We start from the raw sequence: 17,587 nt of genomic DNA, 5'->3' as shown, positions 1-17,587 counted from the left end.
ACATGACAGCAGAATCGAGGTACGGATATGGACAGCACACGGCGTGCTGTCCTCATCTTTCTTGGCCCCATTGAAGTGAATACCGTAGGTCCGCATCCCAGCCGCTAAAATATGCAGCTCTGAAGCCGACCCAAACAACGTTTCTTGTGCATGAGGCCAAAGTCATCAATATCAGACGGTCCGTGGTCCAACTTTTGGCATCCCTGCCGATCAGCTGTATGAAGAGAACGCAGCTCCTGTGCCTTCTTTTAACTGTTTACCTGCTGCCAGTTGACATTGTAGCAGTGTAATTACAACTCCGCTTTCCCATTCACTTGGATGGGACGGAGTGTAACTGCACCTGCTACTTCCCATTCAGGTGTCGGACTCTGCTGTTCTGATATTGATTACCTAACCTTTAGGATCAGCACCATGCCAATCAGCTTTATGAAGAGAACGCAGTGCTCTGTAATTACACCTGCTTACTGCTGAGATGTAGACTCTGGGCTGGTAATCGGCGCTGCACGAGCGATGCTTTCTCTTCATACAGCTGACTTGCAGGGTTGTCGGACTCCACTGATCTGATATTCATGACCTGCCCTGAGCATAGGCCAGAAATACGGGGAAAACCAAAAAACCTGTAAGTGCTTTTTCTGCCAAAGCTAATGGAAGATATTTTGGAGTTCTGTCTAATCTCTTTGGGCAGGAGTCACACACAATGACCACATTTACTAATGTGAGTGTGCCCAGATATTGTCGTAAATTGCACCAAATTTTGAGGCATCTAGTTTTAGAAAATCCATTGCACCTAGCTCGTCCAGGGGCATAGCTTAGTGAAAAAGGGGTTTGGCCTAAGATGCAACATTTTGCTATGCAATTCTTGTGTAAAATTCTGTTTCAAATTGAGCCAACTGATTAGTTGGTATCAAGTGAGACAAAATGATTTAACCATACACCAAATTTTAAAGCCTCAGCTTGTGTAATACATTTGGTGCATGACTAGTTAGCCTGTCTAAGCTTATGCCATCCATGGGATTAGTAAGTCTACCTCTGTGTAGGGATCGACCGATTATCGGTTTGGCCGATATTATCGGCCGATATTGAGGATTTTGAACGTTATCGGCATCTATTTTGCCGATATACCGATAACGCATTGGGAACACAGAACGCGCTGCTCTCAGCGCTCTGTGTTCCCTCCGCAGCACAAGGGAGAAGGAAGCAGTGTCTCCTCCCCCTGTGCTGCCGCTGCTGCCAATGAGAGGAGAGAACATAAGAGGAGGGGAGGGGTTGTGGCCACCGCTCCACTATTGAAGATAAGTCTCTCAATCATTCATATACAGGAGGCGGGAGCTGGCTGCAGAATCACATAGCCGGCTCCCGACCTCTATGAGCTGTAGCTGCGATCCGCGGTAGTTAATTCCTCAGGTGCCGCGGATCGCAGGTACCGCTCATAGAGGTCGGGAGCCGGCTATGTGATTCTGCAGCCAGCTCCCGCCTCCTGTATATGAATGATTGAGAGACTTATCTTCATTGGTGGCGCAGTGCGCCCCCAAGCCCCCCAGTATTAATCATTGGTGGCGCAGTGCGCCCCCCACCCCCACCCCAGTATTAAAAACATTGGTGGCGCAGTGCGCCCCCCCCCCCCAGTATTAATCATTGGTGGCAGTGGCAACAGGATCCCCTCTCCCTGCTCCTCCGATCGGAGCCCCAGCAGTGTAATCCTGGGGCTCCGATCGGTTACCATGGCAGCCAGGACGCTATTGAAGCCCTGGCTGCCATGGTAAGCTCCATGCTGCTGTGTGCACAAAGCACAGAGCAGCAGGGACAGTGTGAGATCCTATTCACCCTGATAGAGATCTATCAGGGGGAATAGGACAAGGGTTCTAGTCCCTAAGGGGGCTAAAAGTTAGTAAAAAAAAAAAAAAACACAAAAATATTAAGTATAAATGAAAAAGATTAAAAAAATAAATACACATTAACAATAAACAAAAAAAATACACATTAACAATAAACATATTAATTTTCAGCAGATTTGTGTAGGAAATTTTTTTTTTTCTCAAAAATGAAAATTCCCAGAATATCGGTATAAATTATCGGCTATCGGCCTGAAAGTTCACAAATTATCGGTATCGGCCCTAAAAAATCAATATCGGTCGATCCCTACCTCTGTGTATATCGTCCTCCCCTCCTTTGTAGCACATCTTCATCGCAGGATGGAGAACATTATAGTGAGGAGTGTAGCTGTGAATCCAGTATTGGGGTGAGACAGTGGAATCAGCTGCGTCTCGTTCCCCTCTCACTGCAGCTGCTTCCTCCTTCTATCTGACTTCTATATGGAACATATGAAACCTGATCTCTCAGGGAGACTGATGAGATACATTGCATGGTTTGTCTTTTAATTTATGCCTTTGAAAATTAGCGCCCTTTTAGTCATGTTTCCAGTTTCAAAAATCTGAGCAGTGCTGTAATGGTTTGAATGTTCTGCAGATCCCTTTCTGGAAATCCGTGTGGGGCCAATGTTAGTCTTCACCCGTGACAGCTCTTCACATGTACCATTTTATCAGATTTAACATATATAGTGAAGATATTTCTACATGTAATTGGTTTACCTGCATGCCTTTTGTTCTTTTTTTTTTTTTTAATTGCAGTTGCACAGTATCCTTTCGAAGACCACAATCCACCACAGTTAGAACTAATCAAACCATTTTGTGAAGATCTTGACCAATGGCTAAGTGAAAATGACAATGTAGCAGCAATCCACTGTAAAGCTGGCAAAGGACGTACAGGAGTTATGATCTGTGCTTATTTGCTACATCGAGGCAAGTTTATCAAGGCACAAGAAGCATTAGATTTTTACGGAGAAGTACGGACCCGGGACAAAAAGGTGAGTGGAATTGTGCTGGTCCAGCCGCCTAAATTCACGTGGATCTATGAGATCTGTCATGGAGACTCAATCTTTATAAAAGAACATCTGTTAGATGCCAACATTAGACTGAAAAAGTTTGGGGGGGGGGTTCATGTGGCCCCTTTTTGACAAATTGCCTGCAGTATAACATATCTGAGGTAAGAATATTAAGCTGTGATTTCACGTGTAAAACAAACCAACCAAGCACAAAAGAACAAAAAGCCTGCTGTGCGCATTGTCTATACCTTTACTGACTGTGAATGCTCTGCTCAAATGTGTTAAAATCGTCCTTCTCTATATTTAGGGTGTGACAATTCCCAGCCAAAGGCGCTATGTCTATTACTACAGCTACTTGTTAAAAAAAAATTTGGATTATCGACCAGTGGCCCTGCTGTTTCACAAGATGATGTTTGAAACGATTCCTATGTTCAGTGGAGGCACTTGCAGTAAGTATGACCGTTGTCTCATTGCTTGCATTGCACAATGCCCTTTTTCTGGTAGTGGTGGAGCTTCTCATGATATTTCTGGGCACAGTGTTGTGGCAGAGGTTCCTCACAGGGACTTGATGCTTGTTTGGTCGCCCATCGTGTTATTGAGTGGAAGCAAATTTGACGTTTGCCAGCAAACGCTGCAAGAAAATTCAATAGTTCACAGCTTGTATAGTGAGGGCGCAGGGTTAGTATATGCATACAGGATGCAGAAGTTACAGGTTTTCCTGTGAAAAATTGTACTATGCATTTCAAGGGGAGTATCGTAATGTACATGCAATATAAATATTGTCACTTTTGAAAAAAAATCTTTTACGTTTTCCTCTTTAGTAGGGTTTATTCTTTTTTTTTCCACCACTTGATGCATTCAGTAATGGACAGATATGCTCAGTAGTTTCCCCACTCTTCCCCACTGTGTGTTATCGTAGTGATCTTATAATGTGCCTGCCCCAGGGGCTCCCCGGGCCCTCCTCACAGCTGCCGGCTGTGTACTTACTATCTGATGCTCTCAGCATTATTTAATGCTAGGAGCATCAGGTACTTATACCCCGCCTCAGGACAGTGATACTGCCACATGTGTCACAACTGTATTTTATGCTGCACTCTATTTGGTTCTGCTGGGGTGCTATTTTGTTATTCACTAAGGTACTGCTGGCCCCCATTTGCCACTTAAGTTCCCAGTCCTCCCCTGAGCTGCCGGGACACATTTCATTGATTCATCCTTACTTCTACATTCATAGAAATATATAGCTTATATCTCTCTAGATACTGGAGACGGAAATTTGGAGGTCGGGGCTTGCATTACATACCATATGTATCTGAGGGACTGTTTTCTATGCAAGGGAGGGCTTAACGAGATGCAGGTGCTGGAGTTGCTGCCCTCCAACAGAAAGTAAAGAGAGTCTTCCAGATAATGAGTAAGGCCTCCTGCACACGAACGCGTGCTTCCCGTTGCCATATTGCAGATCCGCAATACACAGGCAACGTTCCGTGTGCAAATCCGGAGATGCGCAATGGTGCGGGGCGAAAGCAGGGAACGGAACCCTACAGAAGCACCACGGAGTGCTTTCGTGTTTCGTCCCGTACTTCCATTCTGCAAAAAGATAAAACATGTCCTATCTTTTTGCGGACGGGCAGATCGCGGACCCATTAAAGTAAATGCGTCCGCGATCCGCTGCGGCTCCCCCATGGTCAGTGTTCGTGCATTGCGGCCAGCAATTTGCAGGCCGCAGCACGGCCATGGGGCGCGCATATTCGTGTGCAGGAGTCCGAAAAAGGAGTTTTACATTTATGGGATGGAAGATTGTTAAATGAAGCTAATTGCAAATCTGTTTTATTTCCAAGAGTATACATAATGCCATAAGTAGGTGTCCAGCGGTCACCTACCTGTCTCTTAGGGTTCATGCACACAGCCATTGCCCGGCCGTTTCCGTACTGTGGCCCACAAACAGCAGTGTGCACACTGTATCATGAATGCGGACCCATTCACTTGAATGGGTCCGCAATCTGGTAGGTGTGGAACAGAGGCAATATGGAGTGCTTACGTGGGTTTACTGTCCGTGCCTCGGACGCTCAAGTGAATGGGTCCTGTGTCCGCATATGACAGCCCCCCGGTCAGTGCCTGTGCATTGTGGGCCGCAGCATAGGCCCTTGTGGTGTTGCAGAGTAGTGAAATGTGTGAAAGGCTTTGTTCATTAGAGATTGTTGTAGAAGAACCCCTTTATTTCTTGTTGGTTGAAGGCTTACAGACCAGTTCTGTAATATTGTCCCAATTTTGCACACTTTTTTTTTTTTTTTTTTTTTTTTTTTTTTTTCTGGGTTTTACTGTGCTGTGGGTTTTCTGCCTCCACCCTTCCTGTTCTGAATATCTGAGGCATTTTGGTTTTGTGCACCTGAATGGTGTGACTTCCCCCAGCCCTGAATGTTTCTGATTATTTATGTGCTGATTAAGTGGAGTTCCTACGTTAACTTCTGATAATTAAGGAAGCCCTGGGTGAATCATAAGCTGTTTAGAGAGGAAAGTTATATTATTACTTTTTTTTTATATGAAGTTCTGATAGTTGGAGTGTTGGGTTAATCAAAAATAGGTCTCCATTAGGATAGTTCCACACCTATGGTAAAGTTATCCAAAAGGCTGTTTCGTCAGATTTAACAGTATCTGGACTATAATGGGATCTGCCCAAATTCAGTCATGAGTGCTGGCTGTACAGCCAAAATTTGGCTCACATGCTGGAAACGGGTCGAATCCCCACCGGAACCCATGCAATATATCCAGGTAGGCCGGATACAGTGAACTCCAGCCAGCTGTTCCTCTGCCGGATAGCTTTACTGAAGGTGTGGACTAGCCTGACCCAGCTGTTCGGTGGCACTTCCATGCTATTTCCACTTGGGTTGCTTTAGGTTAGTCAACACTTTGTGGGACCCACCAGCAACTTGTTCCTTTTGAGGCTGCACGGAGTTAAGGTTGCAGTTCTGAACATGGTAGTACTAAAGGGCATGCATCGCCAGAAAATGACCTATTGTTTAAATCACATTTTTATGTGGAACTTATTTTAACATTTTGGTGGTTATTTTTAATTTTTCAATGTCAACATCTAGATTTCAACAACAACAAAACATTTTTAAATCCTGCAGTTTTCGCACTGGCCACTAAGCCTAATAGGCGCCACTTATTGGTCTACACAGATCACTTTACTGCAGGATTCGAATAACCAATATCACCTCTGTATCCTCTATTCCCAATCGGGGAGCGTCAAAGCTTTATCCTGTGCTTATAAAATAACCTCTGCACAGGTCACAGAGCATGCCCAGAACCAGAGAACTCTCCCATAGAAGTCAATAGGGTCCCTTTCTGACCACTGTGTCTATGGCCCGTCTCTAAATGCTGCTAAGAACAGCTCAGGCAAGATCACCACCTCCATAATCATGTTCAGGAAATAGAATGAAAAACAGATTAGAAAAAAGGTTGTGCCTCACTAATCTAGTTTTAACTAGTAGAAAACATTTTCTGTGACACATTCTCTTTAAACAGTTATCTCCATATTATAAAATGTATACGCATTGATTCATCCTATAAGGATACTTTCACACTTGCGTTTTTCTTTTCCGGCATAGAGTTCCGTCCTAGGGGCTCTATACCGGAAAAGAACTGATCAGTTTTATCCTAATGCGTTCTGAATGGAGAGCAATTGGTTCAGGATGCATCAGGATGTCTTCAGTTTAGTCGTTTTGACTGATCAGGCAAAAGATAAAACCGCAGCATGCTACGGTTTTATCTCCGGCCCAAAAAACTGAAGACTTGCCTGAATGCTGGAGCCGGCATTTTTTTTCCCATTGGAATGTATTAGAGCCGGGTCCGACATTCAAAATACTGGAATGCCGGATCAGGACTGCGCATGCGCAGACCGAGAAAAAAAAAGGTGGAAAAAAAAAAAATGCCGGATCCGTTTTTCCGGGTGACACCGGAAAGACGGACCCGGCATTTCAATGCATTTTTCAGATTCATCAGGATCCTGATCAGTCTTGCAAATACTATCAGTTGGCATACGGAACTGCTTGCCGGATCACTCTGCCGCAAGTGTGAAAGTAGCCTTAGAAGAGGAACCATACTGATGTAAAACAATGCTTGCTTTAAATCAGTATCTTGAAGTATCCCCTCGATGCTGTGCTCCTCCTCACCATAGGCTGGTGATTTTTCCTATAATCTGCAAGCACGGCCACAGCTGCTGGATTGCAGGGTGGTCATAACCATGGAAACGAACAGTGTATATTGTGATGGAAAAAAGAATCCAGCCAGCAAAGGAAGCAATATGGACACTGTCTAGAGAGATGTTTGTGGCTTAGTATGGCATTGACAAGACATGATTGTTACTTACATTTATGTTTTTGACTTTTTTTTTTGCTTTTAGATCCCCAGTTTGTCATCTATCAGCTGAAGGTTAAGATCTTTACATCCTCCACAGGACCCACAAGGCGCGAGGAGAAGTACATGTATTTTGATTTCCCACAGCCTCTTCCTGTTTGTGGGGACATAAAGGTTGAGTTTTTCCACAAACAGAACAAGATGATGAAAAAGGTTTGTGAATTGTCTTTTCAGCTTCTCTCCAGTGTAAGATTACTTCTACCATTTATTTTCATATGCCCCATCTCCACCCCCTTCTGACGTGTTGGAGAAATTTCTATAGCTCAATAAGGCTTCCTGACCGTACACTTCTGCCCTGTGTAATGAGATTTCTGTCTCCAACCCCATTTCTTACCCCATTTCTTTGTTGCTCTTTAGTACACATTTTTAGTCCAAGGCCATGTAAATGGGGACTGTATTTGAAGCCGGGTCTCCCAGGCTGCTTGCTCCTATGGAATTACTTTTTTTGCCTTCTCTGGCCATGTGTTCAGAAACTTCCTGGAACTGGGCCTATGAGAATGGCAGGAAGCTACTGTGTGTAGCGGCCATACTGGTAAACATTGAGACCGGGGCAAAACCCTTTGGCCAAAATCTTGGTATTGGTGGCTTTTTCTCAGGATAGACCATCAGTATCAGTCAGTGGGGGTCCGAAACCCCTCGCTCTGGCTGATCAGCTGTTTATAGTTGTAGCTCCAGCCCCAGAAATCCACAGCTCTATCCACTGTGTTGTGGATGGAGCTGATAACTGCAGTGCCGCTCCCATTCACTTCAGTTGGAGCAGTGCTGCAGTAACCGGCTCCGTTTACTACACAGCTGAACGGCAGGGGTGCGGATGTCTGACTCCCCACTGACTGATACTGATCTAACCTAGGACTACCCCTTTGAAGTGTTGTTCTAAAAACGTCTGCTTGCCCCCAAATCAAAGCTGTCAAGTGTTTGTGGTCCATATGTGACTTGCATCATTGATTTTGTAGTATTCAGCATTTGGTGTGTGGTTGGTCTGAGAAATGAGTCACGTTTCACTTGATTTACCATTTTGTAAGTCTCTAGCAGCGGTCTGCATCCTCTGGCTGTTGAGAAACTACAACTCCCAGCGTTCCCTGACTGCCTGTGACAGTTCCCAACAGCTGGAAAGCCACAGGTTGCAGACCACTGGTCTACACATTTAGCATGTGAGTTCTCTTTTTGTTTGGTCATATAATGTGAATCAAGCCACCTGTAGCCCTAATTGATGGTGTAAATTACATTTGCTTATCAGTTATATTTGGTCCTCCACAGCCCGATCCTGGATTAAATATTGACATACCACCTGCTTACAGGCACATGCTGCGAAATGGATCCATGCCCTAGTTTAACCTCTTAAGGACACATGACGTACCGGTACGTCATGATGTCCTGGTACTTAAGGACACATGACGTACCGGTACGTCATGTGGTGTTCCGATCACTGCCGGTGATCGGAACAAGGTGCCTGCTCAAATCATTGAGCAGGCACCTAGGCTAAATGCGAGTGACACCCCCTTCCCCCCCATGTCGGTGATCGCAACAAACCGCAGGTCAATTCAGACCTGCGGTTTGATGCGCTTTTTGCAGTTTCTGCCCACAACTGAGCAGACGGGGAAGGTTCCCATGGCAACAGGACGCCTTCTCAGGCATCCTGCTGTCCATGGTGCTGAACAGATCTGTGTTAAAGGCATAGATCTGTTCAGACAAAGTGTAAGTAAAATACAGTACAAAACACTATATAGTGTACTGTACTATACAGACATCAGACCCACTGGATCTTCAAGAACCAAGTGGGTCTGGGTAAAAAAAAAAGAAAATCAAAAAACACATTTATCACTGATTAAAAATGAAAACCATAAAATTCCCTACACGTTTGGTATCGCCGCGTCCGTAACGACCTGATCTATAAAACGGTCATGTTACTTTACCCGAACGGTGAACGCCATAAAAATAAAAAACTATGATGAAATTGAAATTTTGCCCACCTTACTTCCCAAAAAAGGTAATAAAAGTGATCAAAAAAGCCGCATGTACGCCAAATTTGTAACAATCAAACCGTCATCTCATCCTGCAAAAATCATACCCTACCCAAGATAATCACCCTAAAACTGAAAAAACTATGGCTCTTAGACTATGGAGACACTAAAACATTTTTTTTGTTTTCAAAATGAAATCATTGTGTAAAACTTATATATATATAAAAAAAAAAAAAGCATACATATTAGGTATCGCTGCGTCCGTGACAACCTGCTCTATAAAATTACCACATGATCTAACCTGTCAGATGAATGTTGTAAATAACAAAAAAAAGGTGCCAAAAAAGCAATTTTTTGTTACATTGCCTCACAAAAAATATTAAAATGGAAAATCTGCCAAAAAAGTGAAATTTTGAAATTGTATCTCTATTTTCCATTAAATCTTGTGCAACACCTAAAGGGTTAACAAAGTTTGTAAAATCGGTTTTGAATACCTTGAGGGGTGTAGTTTCTTAGATGGGGTCACTTTTATGGAGTTTCTACTCTAGGGGTGCATCAGGGGGGGCTTCAAATGGGACATGGTGTACATAAACCAGTCCAGCAAAATCTGTCTTCCAAAAACCAAACGGCGCACCTTTCACTCTACGCCCCGCTGTGTGGCCGTACAGTAGTTTACGGCCACATATGGGGTGTTTCTGTAAACGGCAGAGTCAGGGCAATAAAGATAGTCTTGTTTGGTTGTTAACCCTTGCTTTGTTAGTGGAAAAAATGGGTTAAAATGGAAAATTAGGCAAAAAAATGAAATTCTCAAATTTAATCCCCATTTGCCAGTAACTCTTGTGCAACACCTAAAGGGTTAACAAAGTTAGTAAAATCAGTTTTGAATACCTTGAGGGGTGTAGTTTATAGAATGGGGTCAGTTTTGGGTGGTTTCTATTATGTAAGCCTTGCAAAGTGACTTCAGACCTGTAGTGGTCCCTAAAAATTGGATTTCTGAAAAATTTCAAGATTTGCTTCTAAACTTCTAAGCCTTGTAACATCCCCAAAAAATAAAATATCATTCCCAAAATAATTCAAACATGAAGTAGACATATGGGGAATGTAAAGTCATCACAATTTTTGGGGGTATTACTATGTATTATAGAAGTAGAGAAACTGAAACTTTGAAATTTGCAAATTTTTCCAAGTTTTTGGTAAAAAAATTTTACTTCATTTTTCAAGTGTCATGAAGTACAATATGTGACGAAAAAACTATCTCAGAACGGCCTGGATAAGTCAAAGCGTTTTAAAGTTATCACCACTTAAAGTGACACTGGTCAGATTTGCAAAAAATGGCCTGGTCCTTAAGGTGAAATAAGGCTGTGTCCCTATGGGGTTAAGGGTGCCCTCTGACTCGTGACTAAATTCCTCTGCGGGGGACCTGTAGTCTCCAGATCATATCAAGCCACATAAATAGCGTCATTTGCACAAATTAAGATCTAAAACCCCACACGACCGTCTTTACCCTATAATGTGCTGGATTATATAGCTCTGGTCACTGAGGTACAGCTGCACATAAAAGCTCATTTAAAGAAACACTGTAGTTAGAAAACATTAATATATATATATATATATTTTATTGTATTTTTCACCCCATAAATGCCCTTGCGTCTTATGGGGCAAATGCTTGCAGTTTTACATCGTGAGCGGGGACTAGGGGAGGGACTGGGAGGTGGAGCTTGGGGCTGGCAATATCGGCGGTGCAGTCAGTGTAGTATAGCCCCGCCGCTCCGGTATACTAATATAAGATGTCTTATTCAATTAATAGTTATTAAACATGCCCCCCAACTCCTAATAGTACCTTACATCCTAACAGCTTCTGTAGAATGCAGGCAGGCCGGGCGGGCGGCAGCGTAACTCCCTGATGTCAGGTGCCTGCGCCGCCTACTTTATGAATGAAGCTGGCGGCGCAGGCAAGCGACGTCAGTGAGGGACGCACCTGCCTTCCGGCATTGTACAGAAGCTGTTAGGATGTAAGGTACTATTAGGAGTTGGAGGGCATGTTTAATAACTATTAATTGAATAAGACATCTTATATTAGTATGCGGGGGTGGTGGTGGTGGTGGTATCTGTGGATGACATTTTTATGGGCGACATCTGTGGATGGCAGTTATGGGCTGGGGGGGTCTGTGGATGGCACATATATAACAGTGCCACCCACAGATCACCCCTGTAACAGTGCAAGCCACAGATCTCCCCCCCCCCCCCCCCCCCCATAACAGTGTCAGTCATCCACAGACCGCACACCTTTTGGTTAAAAAATTTTTTTATTTTCCTCCCCAAAAACCTAGGTGCGTCTTATGGGCCGGTGTGTCCTATAGGGTGAAAAATACTAATATATATATATATATATATATATATATATATATATATATATATATAATATATATATATATATATATATATAATATATATATTATTTTATAGGACTCAGACCTGATGAAAGCTTTGATCCATATAGAGATATAAGAAACAAGTGTCTCCAATATTGGGGAGTATGGGAGAGCGCTTGGAGTTTGATCTACTACATTCTCCTTTTACCTGCAGCACTCGCTCTGCGCTTTTAACCGTCTCCCACATATTACCACAATGAAAACAAACCTTCTGACTCCCCGGCTGCCGCTAAATGACTAATTCCCTTTCATTGGCTTCAGAAAGGGAAATTCTCGTTTACACTTACAGCTTTGATCATAATTTTATTATTCCATTGCATGAATAGTTAAATATTTTAAACCGTTTTAACTTCTGCAGCTTTCTTGTATTCAACTATATAGCAAGATGCTGAATCTGTCAGACGAGCTTTCTGAATGCCTTACTCTTTTTCTCCTGAGCAGTCCTCTAGCTGAATCATACTTTGGTCTTTGGAAAATTTTAGCTGGTAGCTTGGAAATAAAGGGCTTATCTACTTAGGTATGGCTTAAAGCAGATAAGTTTACCTCATGAGCTACTGTATGTAAAGCTACAAGTAGTCCGAAAAATCTAAACTCTGTCCATCGTTTTACCCTTGCTGGAAGCTGTAGTCTGTGATGGTTTAATAGTCTCACTGAATCCTCCAGACTGGGAGACATTGCTCCACTTCTCTATTTCCAGCTTTTTCCACATTCTCCCTTCATTCACTTTTGCGTTGTGATTGCTGGTTTGCAAGGCCCTGTAGTTCCGGAGTTTGACATGCTCACTTTTTTCATGTAGTATGCCTGGGTTGTGCTTAACATTGTTGGTCCATAGCTTAGTTCACTATGGCATCATAGTATAGATGTGTATAGGATGTAAAATACCCCCTAAAAGTTGCTGAAAATGCAAACACATAAACAAAATTATATTAATCACTTCACACCAAGGAAACTTGTCCTGTTTCGAGTCGAGCAAGTCCATTTATTCCAACGATTTTTATTTTTTGTAAATTCAGGAGACCCATTGAGGTCATGTGTTAGCAAATTCTCGGACTGCTTTCCACAGTGTGGCCGGGTCCATCACCACATTGCTCCCCGGTAACAGACTCGGCCACGACACTTATGCTTAATCTGTTTCCCAAAAAACCATTTGGGTAAGAAAGAAGCTGCAGACTGCAATATTTTTACCAGTGTGAGCCCGACTTTTCTATATGCCACAGACATGGGTGGCTCCTAGCATTCGCACTTGGAGTACCTGCCACACATCACCCTGTGAAACTGCAGCTGACGTCTCGAGGGCCTAAGTGAAGACTCAGATGTGGCTTTGCTGCCTCTTACACCGGAACATTTGGATGCAGATTTGAAGGCCTTTTTGCGGCAGTCTCTCAGCTGTTTTCAGTTGATTCCCTGTTCCGCAAAGCATGTACATTTTGACAGATCCATGGCAGAATAACATGCCACATGTGAATCTCCCCCTCTTCTAGAATTGCACCAGGTTTGCCCAGTTGCAGACATGTTCGTTTTTGTATGTAATTGCATAGTTTTGTTTTCTTCTTTCTTTTAGGAAAAGATGTTTCATTTTTGGGTAAACACCTTCTTTGTACCCGGTCCAGATGAACATTCAGAGAAAGTAGAGAATGGAACATTACTTGGCGAACAAGAACTTGATGGTATATATAGTACGGAACGTTCAGACAATGACAAGGAATATCTTACCCTCACGTTAACAAAAAACGACCTAGATAAAGCTAACAAAGACAAGGCCAACAGATACTTCTCACCAAACTTCAAAGTAAGTCTGTGCAAGTTGTCTTATTGGGTTTTTCTTTTTCTCTTACTCAAATTGAGAAATTCACAAAGTACAGCCCTAGCCAGATGAAGCCAACAAAATACTTTGCCCATATCATAATGCACCAATCATAATGCATCTTTCATTTTTAGAAATGCAACAGCAAAGCTGTGCTTTGGTTGGTGTAGTTAAAGGGAATCTGTCAGCAGTTTTGTACCCATGACACTGGCTGACCTGTTACATGTGCGCTTGGCAGCTGAAGACATCTGTTGGTCCCATGTTCATATGTGTCCGCATTGCTGTGAAAAATTATGTTTTAATATATGCAAATGAGCCCTTAGGACCAATGGGGGTGTTGCCATTATTCCTAGAGGCTGCGCTCTCTCTGGAACTGCCATGCCCTCTGTACTTTTTCGCTACCTGGTCTTGTCGATCAAAGTATAGAGGGAGAGTTTAGCCTCTAGTTGTAACGGCAACGCCCCTGTTGCTTCTAGAGGCTCATTTTGCATTAAAACATCATTTTTCTCAGCAATCTGGGCATATAGGAACATGGGACCAACACAGATGCCTTCACCTGCTAAGCACACATGCCACAGGTCAGACCGTTTCATAGCTGCAAATCTGCTGACAGGTGCCATTTAAGTCTTCATGAATTTCCCTAATGTCTTTTACAGGAGTTGTCGCAAGGTAACCCCTCTCTGTATGCCTGATTAAGGAAAACCTAGAGGGGGCTTCCCTGCACAGGGCCTCCCCCAGAATAACCAAAGTGCTCTATAAGATCCATCCTCTTGGCGACTGAATGGGAAATGCATGGTGGCCGAGACTTCCCCCAGTGATGTCTGGTGCTAAGCTGGAGCAATTAGGGGGCCACATTTTGAGAGGGGTCATCTCTGAGAACCTATTTAGGATGTTAGAATGCTGTTCTCAGTGTTCACTTTTTTATTATTTTTATTTTATTTCAGGTGAAGCTATTTTTCACAAAAACAGTAGAAGAATCTTCAAATTCAGAGGCTAGCAGCTCCACTTCTGTGACACCGGATGTTAGTGACAATGAACCTGATCATTACCGATATTCTGACACCACTGACTCTGACCCAGAGAATGAACCTTTTGATGAAGATCAGATTACACAGATTACAAAAGTCTGAATATTTTCCTTAATTTTTCCTGTTTTTTATTTTTTTTTGTTTTTGTTTTTTATCGAGGGAATTAAAACCACAGAAAAGACAAACTTGAATAAACCGAAAAGGACCTTTTTAAATGGCATTGTCAGCCTAACATAGGAGCAATTTATTTTCTTTCCTTGACCAATATTGTTTTGCCCCACCGGGTTTTTGGCACTGCTGTCCAGTGAAATAAAAAAGAAAAGAGGAAAAAAAAACAGTAAAATTGAAGAAAAGGTTACGTAGCATTGTTATGTAAATATCCTTTTCGTGTCAAAAGGACGTTTAAATCTTAAAATTAGGATAAATAAAGATGGCACTTTCCCATTTTATTCCAGCTTTTTTTTTCTTTGTTTTCCCCCCTTCCGCCTCCTTTTTTTTCTTTCTTTAAGTGGAGCTGTGTATGTGTAGTTTTCTTCCCTTTATTTTCTTTCCCTCTCACCAACTGAAGTTACTTGTGTGCTTTGTGAAATACAAGGTTCACCTCCTGCCTCTCCACAGCCATTGTGGCAACAGATGACGTTTTTATTCGGCCAAGAGATGTTCGAGGGTTATTTTGTTGTACGTATGTATTATATGCGGTGGATAGTGAATATTGAAAACTGAATCTACTTCCAGCTTGATTCATGGACCATCTCAAACTATCACATGCTCCTTTTGTTTAGCATGCTGCAGTAAATCCTGAACATATAAGGAATTTTTCACTGTCGCTGCTTATTGTTTGTGCTTTAAAAAATATTTTTAAAAAAATGTAAGCATAATGGTGCTAGAAAAGGCAGCTATAGGGAGCAGTCCTTTAAAGAGGTACAGGACTGAACCATCCAAATTTTTTATTTTATATATACAAGCGGGCCTGCTCAGTTCTAATGCCAACAGGGTCATATAGAGAAGTCGAAAGAGCCTCAAAGTTTCATCCAGGTGTATAGACTAGTCGTCCGTAGTGAAGTGTAATTGACCATTTAAGGCAGGGATGCTCAACTTGTGGCCCTCTAGCTGTTGTAAAATTACAGCTCCCATCTTGCCCTGATGGCTGTAGGCTGTCCAAGCATGCTGGGAGTTGTAGTTTTGCAACAGCTGGAGGGCAGCAGGATGGGCATCCCTGACTTCAGCCTGCTATGTTGATGGTTTTCACCCCCTTGTGTTTATGAAGGGCAGTGATGTGGTCTTGGATATTAGGCATCTGGGTGCCACGAGGATGCCTGTGCAGTGGATAAATTTGCTTGAGGGTCAATCATTAAACTCGTTCAGTTAAAGGGGTTGGCCCATCTCTGACTTTAAGGGCACATCGCTAGGCTATGCCATCAATATCAGATATTTAGAAAAAAAAAAGATCTGCACACCCTCTAGTGGTAGGTGCTCATAGAGGACAAAAGTCAATCCAATATAGAGAGGAATATCTATGGCACACCAAAAGATAATTTTTTTTTTCAAGCGATGCTTTAATACATATTTGTGCAATTACGTCAACATCAGAGAAAAACACTCCTCATATGGGCCAAGATCCCTTGATAAAGGTAACTTTTGACCGAAACGTTGGGCCTTCTCTTTACGGCCCCTTGTATTGTTACATACTTTGGATGAAAATTAAACCTAAAATGATGTTGATGTAATTGCAGAAATATGTATTAAAGCATCGCTTGAAAAAATAATCTTTTGGTGTGCCATAGATCTTCCTCTCTATATCAATATCAGATAGTCTTTGGTGGCCCGGAGATAGGAGTTCCCTGAGATGGGACCCAAAGTGAAGCAGAGCAGGCCCGCATGCATGGTGTGCAGTCCATTTACTTCTATGGGAGTTCCGAAAATAGCCGAGTGAGTACACTCTATTTTAGGAAGTCCCATAGCGAACAGTGAATTCAGTCACACCTCCATTCAGCTCTATGGGACTGCTGGAAACGGCCAAGGCCTTGCCTAACTATTTTCAAACCTCCAGTAGCTCTAAACGGAGGGTGGCCACGCATGCTTGACTGCTCTTCCTTTGCTTCGAGGGGCCTGTTATAGAGAGAGGTGCAGGTCCCAGAGATAGGACTCGCACCCATCTAATATTGATGGCATATCCTAGCGATATGCCATCAATGAGATGGGGATACCCCTTTAATTTCCAAATATATGCCCGCTTTTCAATGCTTCAAGTGCTGCCTGCAAGCCTCTGTTTTACATTTCCCCATGCCCTCGTCGAATATAAACTATTATAACAGTACAGGAAGTCTGTGTATAATTCTAACCGATCTTTCTGAAAAAGAAGGAACAAAAGGAAATTACGCATCAATGAAATTGCCTAGGTGTCGACTTGATCCACCTTTTTGACCTTACACATTCTATTACAATGAGTTTTGCAGTTTTGCACACTTTTAATGTCATTAACTGTTAGGGAATTTTACTTGAAGAATGTTAGTAGCTTCAATGTTTTTTTTTTTTTTTATATATACATATACATATATATTTTTGTTTTTTTTTACGTTACACATGGTTATGAAGTCAGTGTTGCTTTAAAAGTTTCAACACGGCACAGATATAAAAAAAAAAAATGTATATCTAAAATATAAAGTGTCCCAAATATTCTATGTAGTTTGCTATTAAAAAAAAATATTAGACTTCTCAACTGGCAGTGTTCAATAGTTCACATATATGGCAAATCTAGCCTGGTACTCCATTAGGGTCCATTCACACGTCCATAAGTGTTTTATGAATCCGCATAACACCGGCAATGTGCGTTCCACAGTTTGCATACCGCACATCGCCGGCACTCTCATAGAAAATGCCTTTTGTCCAATTGCGGACAAGAATAGGACATGTTCTATTTTTTGCGGAACGGAAGTGCAGATTCGCGGATGCGGACTGCACATTCCGGCCCCAATAAAAATTAATGGGTCCGCACCTGTTTCGCAAAATTGCGGGTCGGATGCAGACCCATTTTGCGGACATGTGAATGGACCCTTAATGTGGCAATG

General features: G+C 42.6%; 1 protein-coding gene across 1 annotated transcript in view; it reads left to right on the top strand.

Moving 5' to 3' along the window:
* Positions 1–15,375, top strand: part of PTEN (phosphatase and tensin homolog) — a 53,639-nt gene extending 38,264 nt beyond the window's left edge. The window contains exons 5-9 of the mRNA XM_040436833.1: positions 2,628–2,863; positions 3,189–3,330; positions 7,281–7,447; positions 13,249–13,476; positions 14,436–15,375. Coding sequence (XP_040292767.1) covers positions 2,628–2,863; positions 3,189–3,330; positions 7,281–7,447; positions 13,249–13,476; positions 14,436–14,621 — 959 coding nt within the window. The 3' untranslated portion in view covers positions 14,622–15,375. The remainder of the gene's footprint in view (positions 1–2,627; positions 2,864–3,188; positions 3,331–7,280; positions 7,448–13,248; positions 13,477–14,435) is intronic.
* The last annotated feature ends 2,212 nt before the right edge of the window (positions 15,376–17,587 follow it).

This window comes from Bufo bufo, chromosome 6 (genome assembly GCF_905171765.1).
Source record: "Bufo bufo chromosome 6, aBufBuf1.1, whole genome shotgun sequence".
NCBI lineage: Eukaryota > Metazoa > Chordata > Amphibia > Anura > Bufonidae > Bufo > Bufo bufo.
The sequence above is the reverse complement of the archived record's forward strand: the minus strand, read 5'-3'. Positions and strand labels throughout refer to the sequence as shown.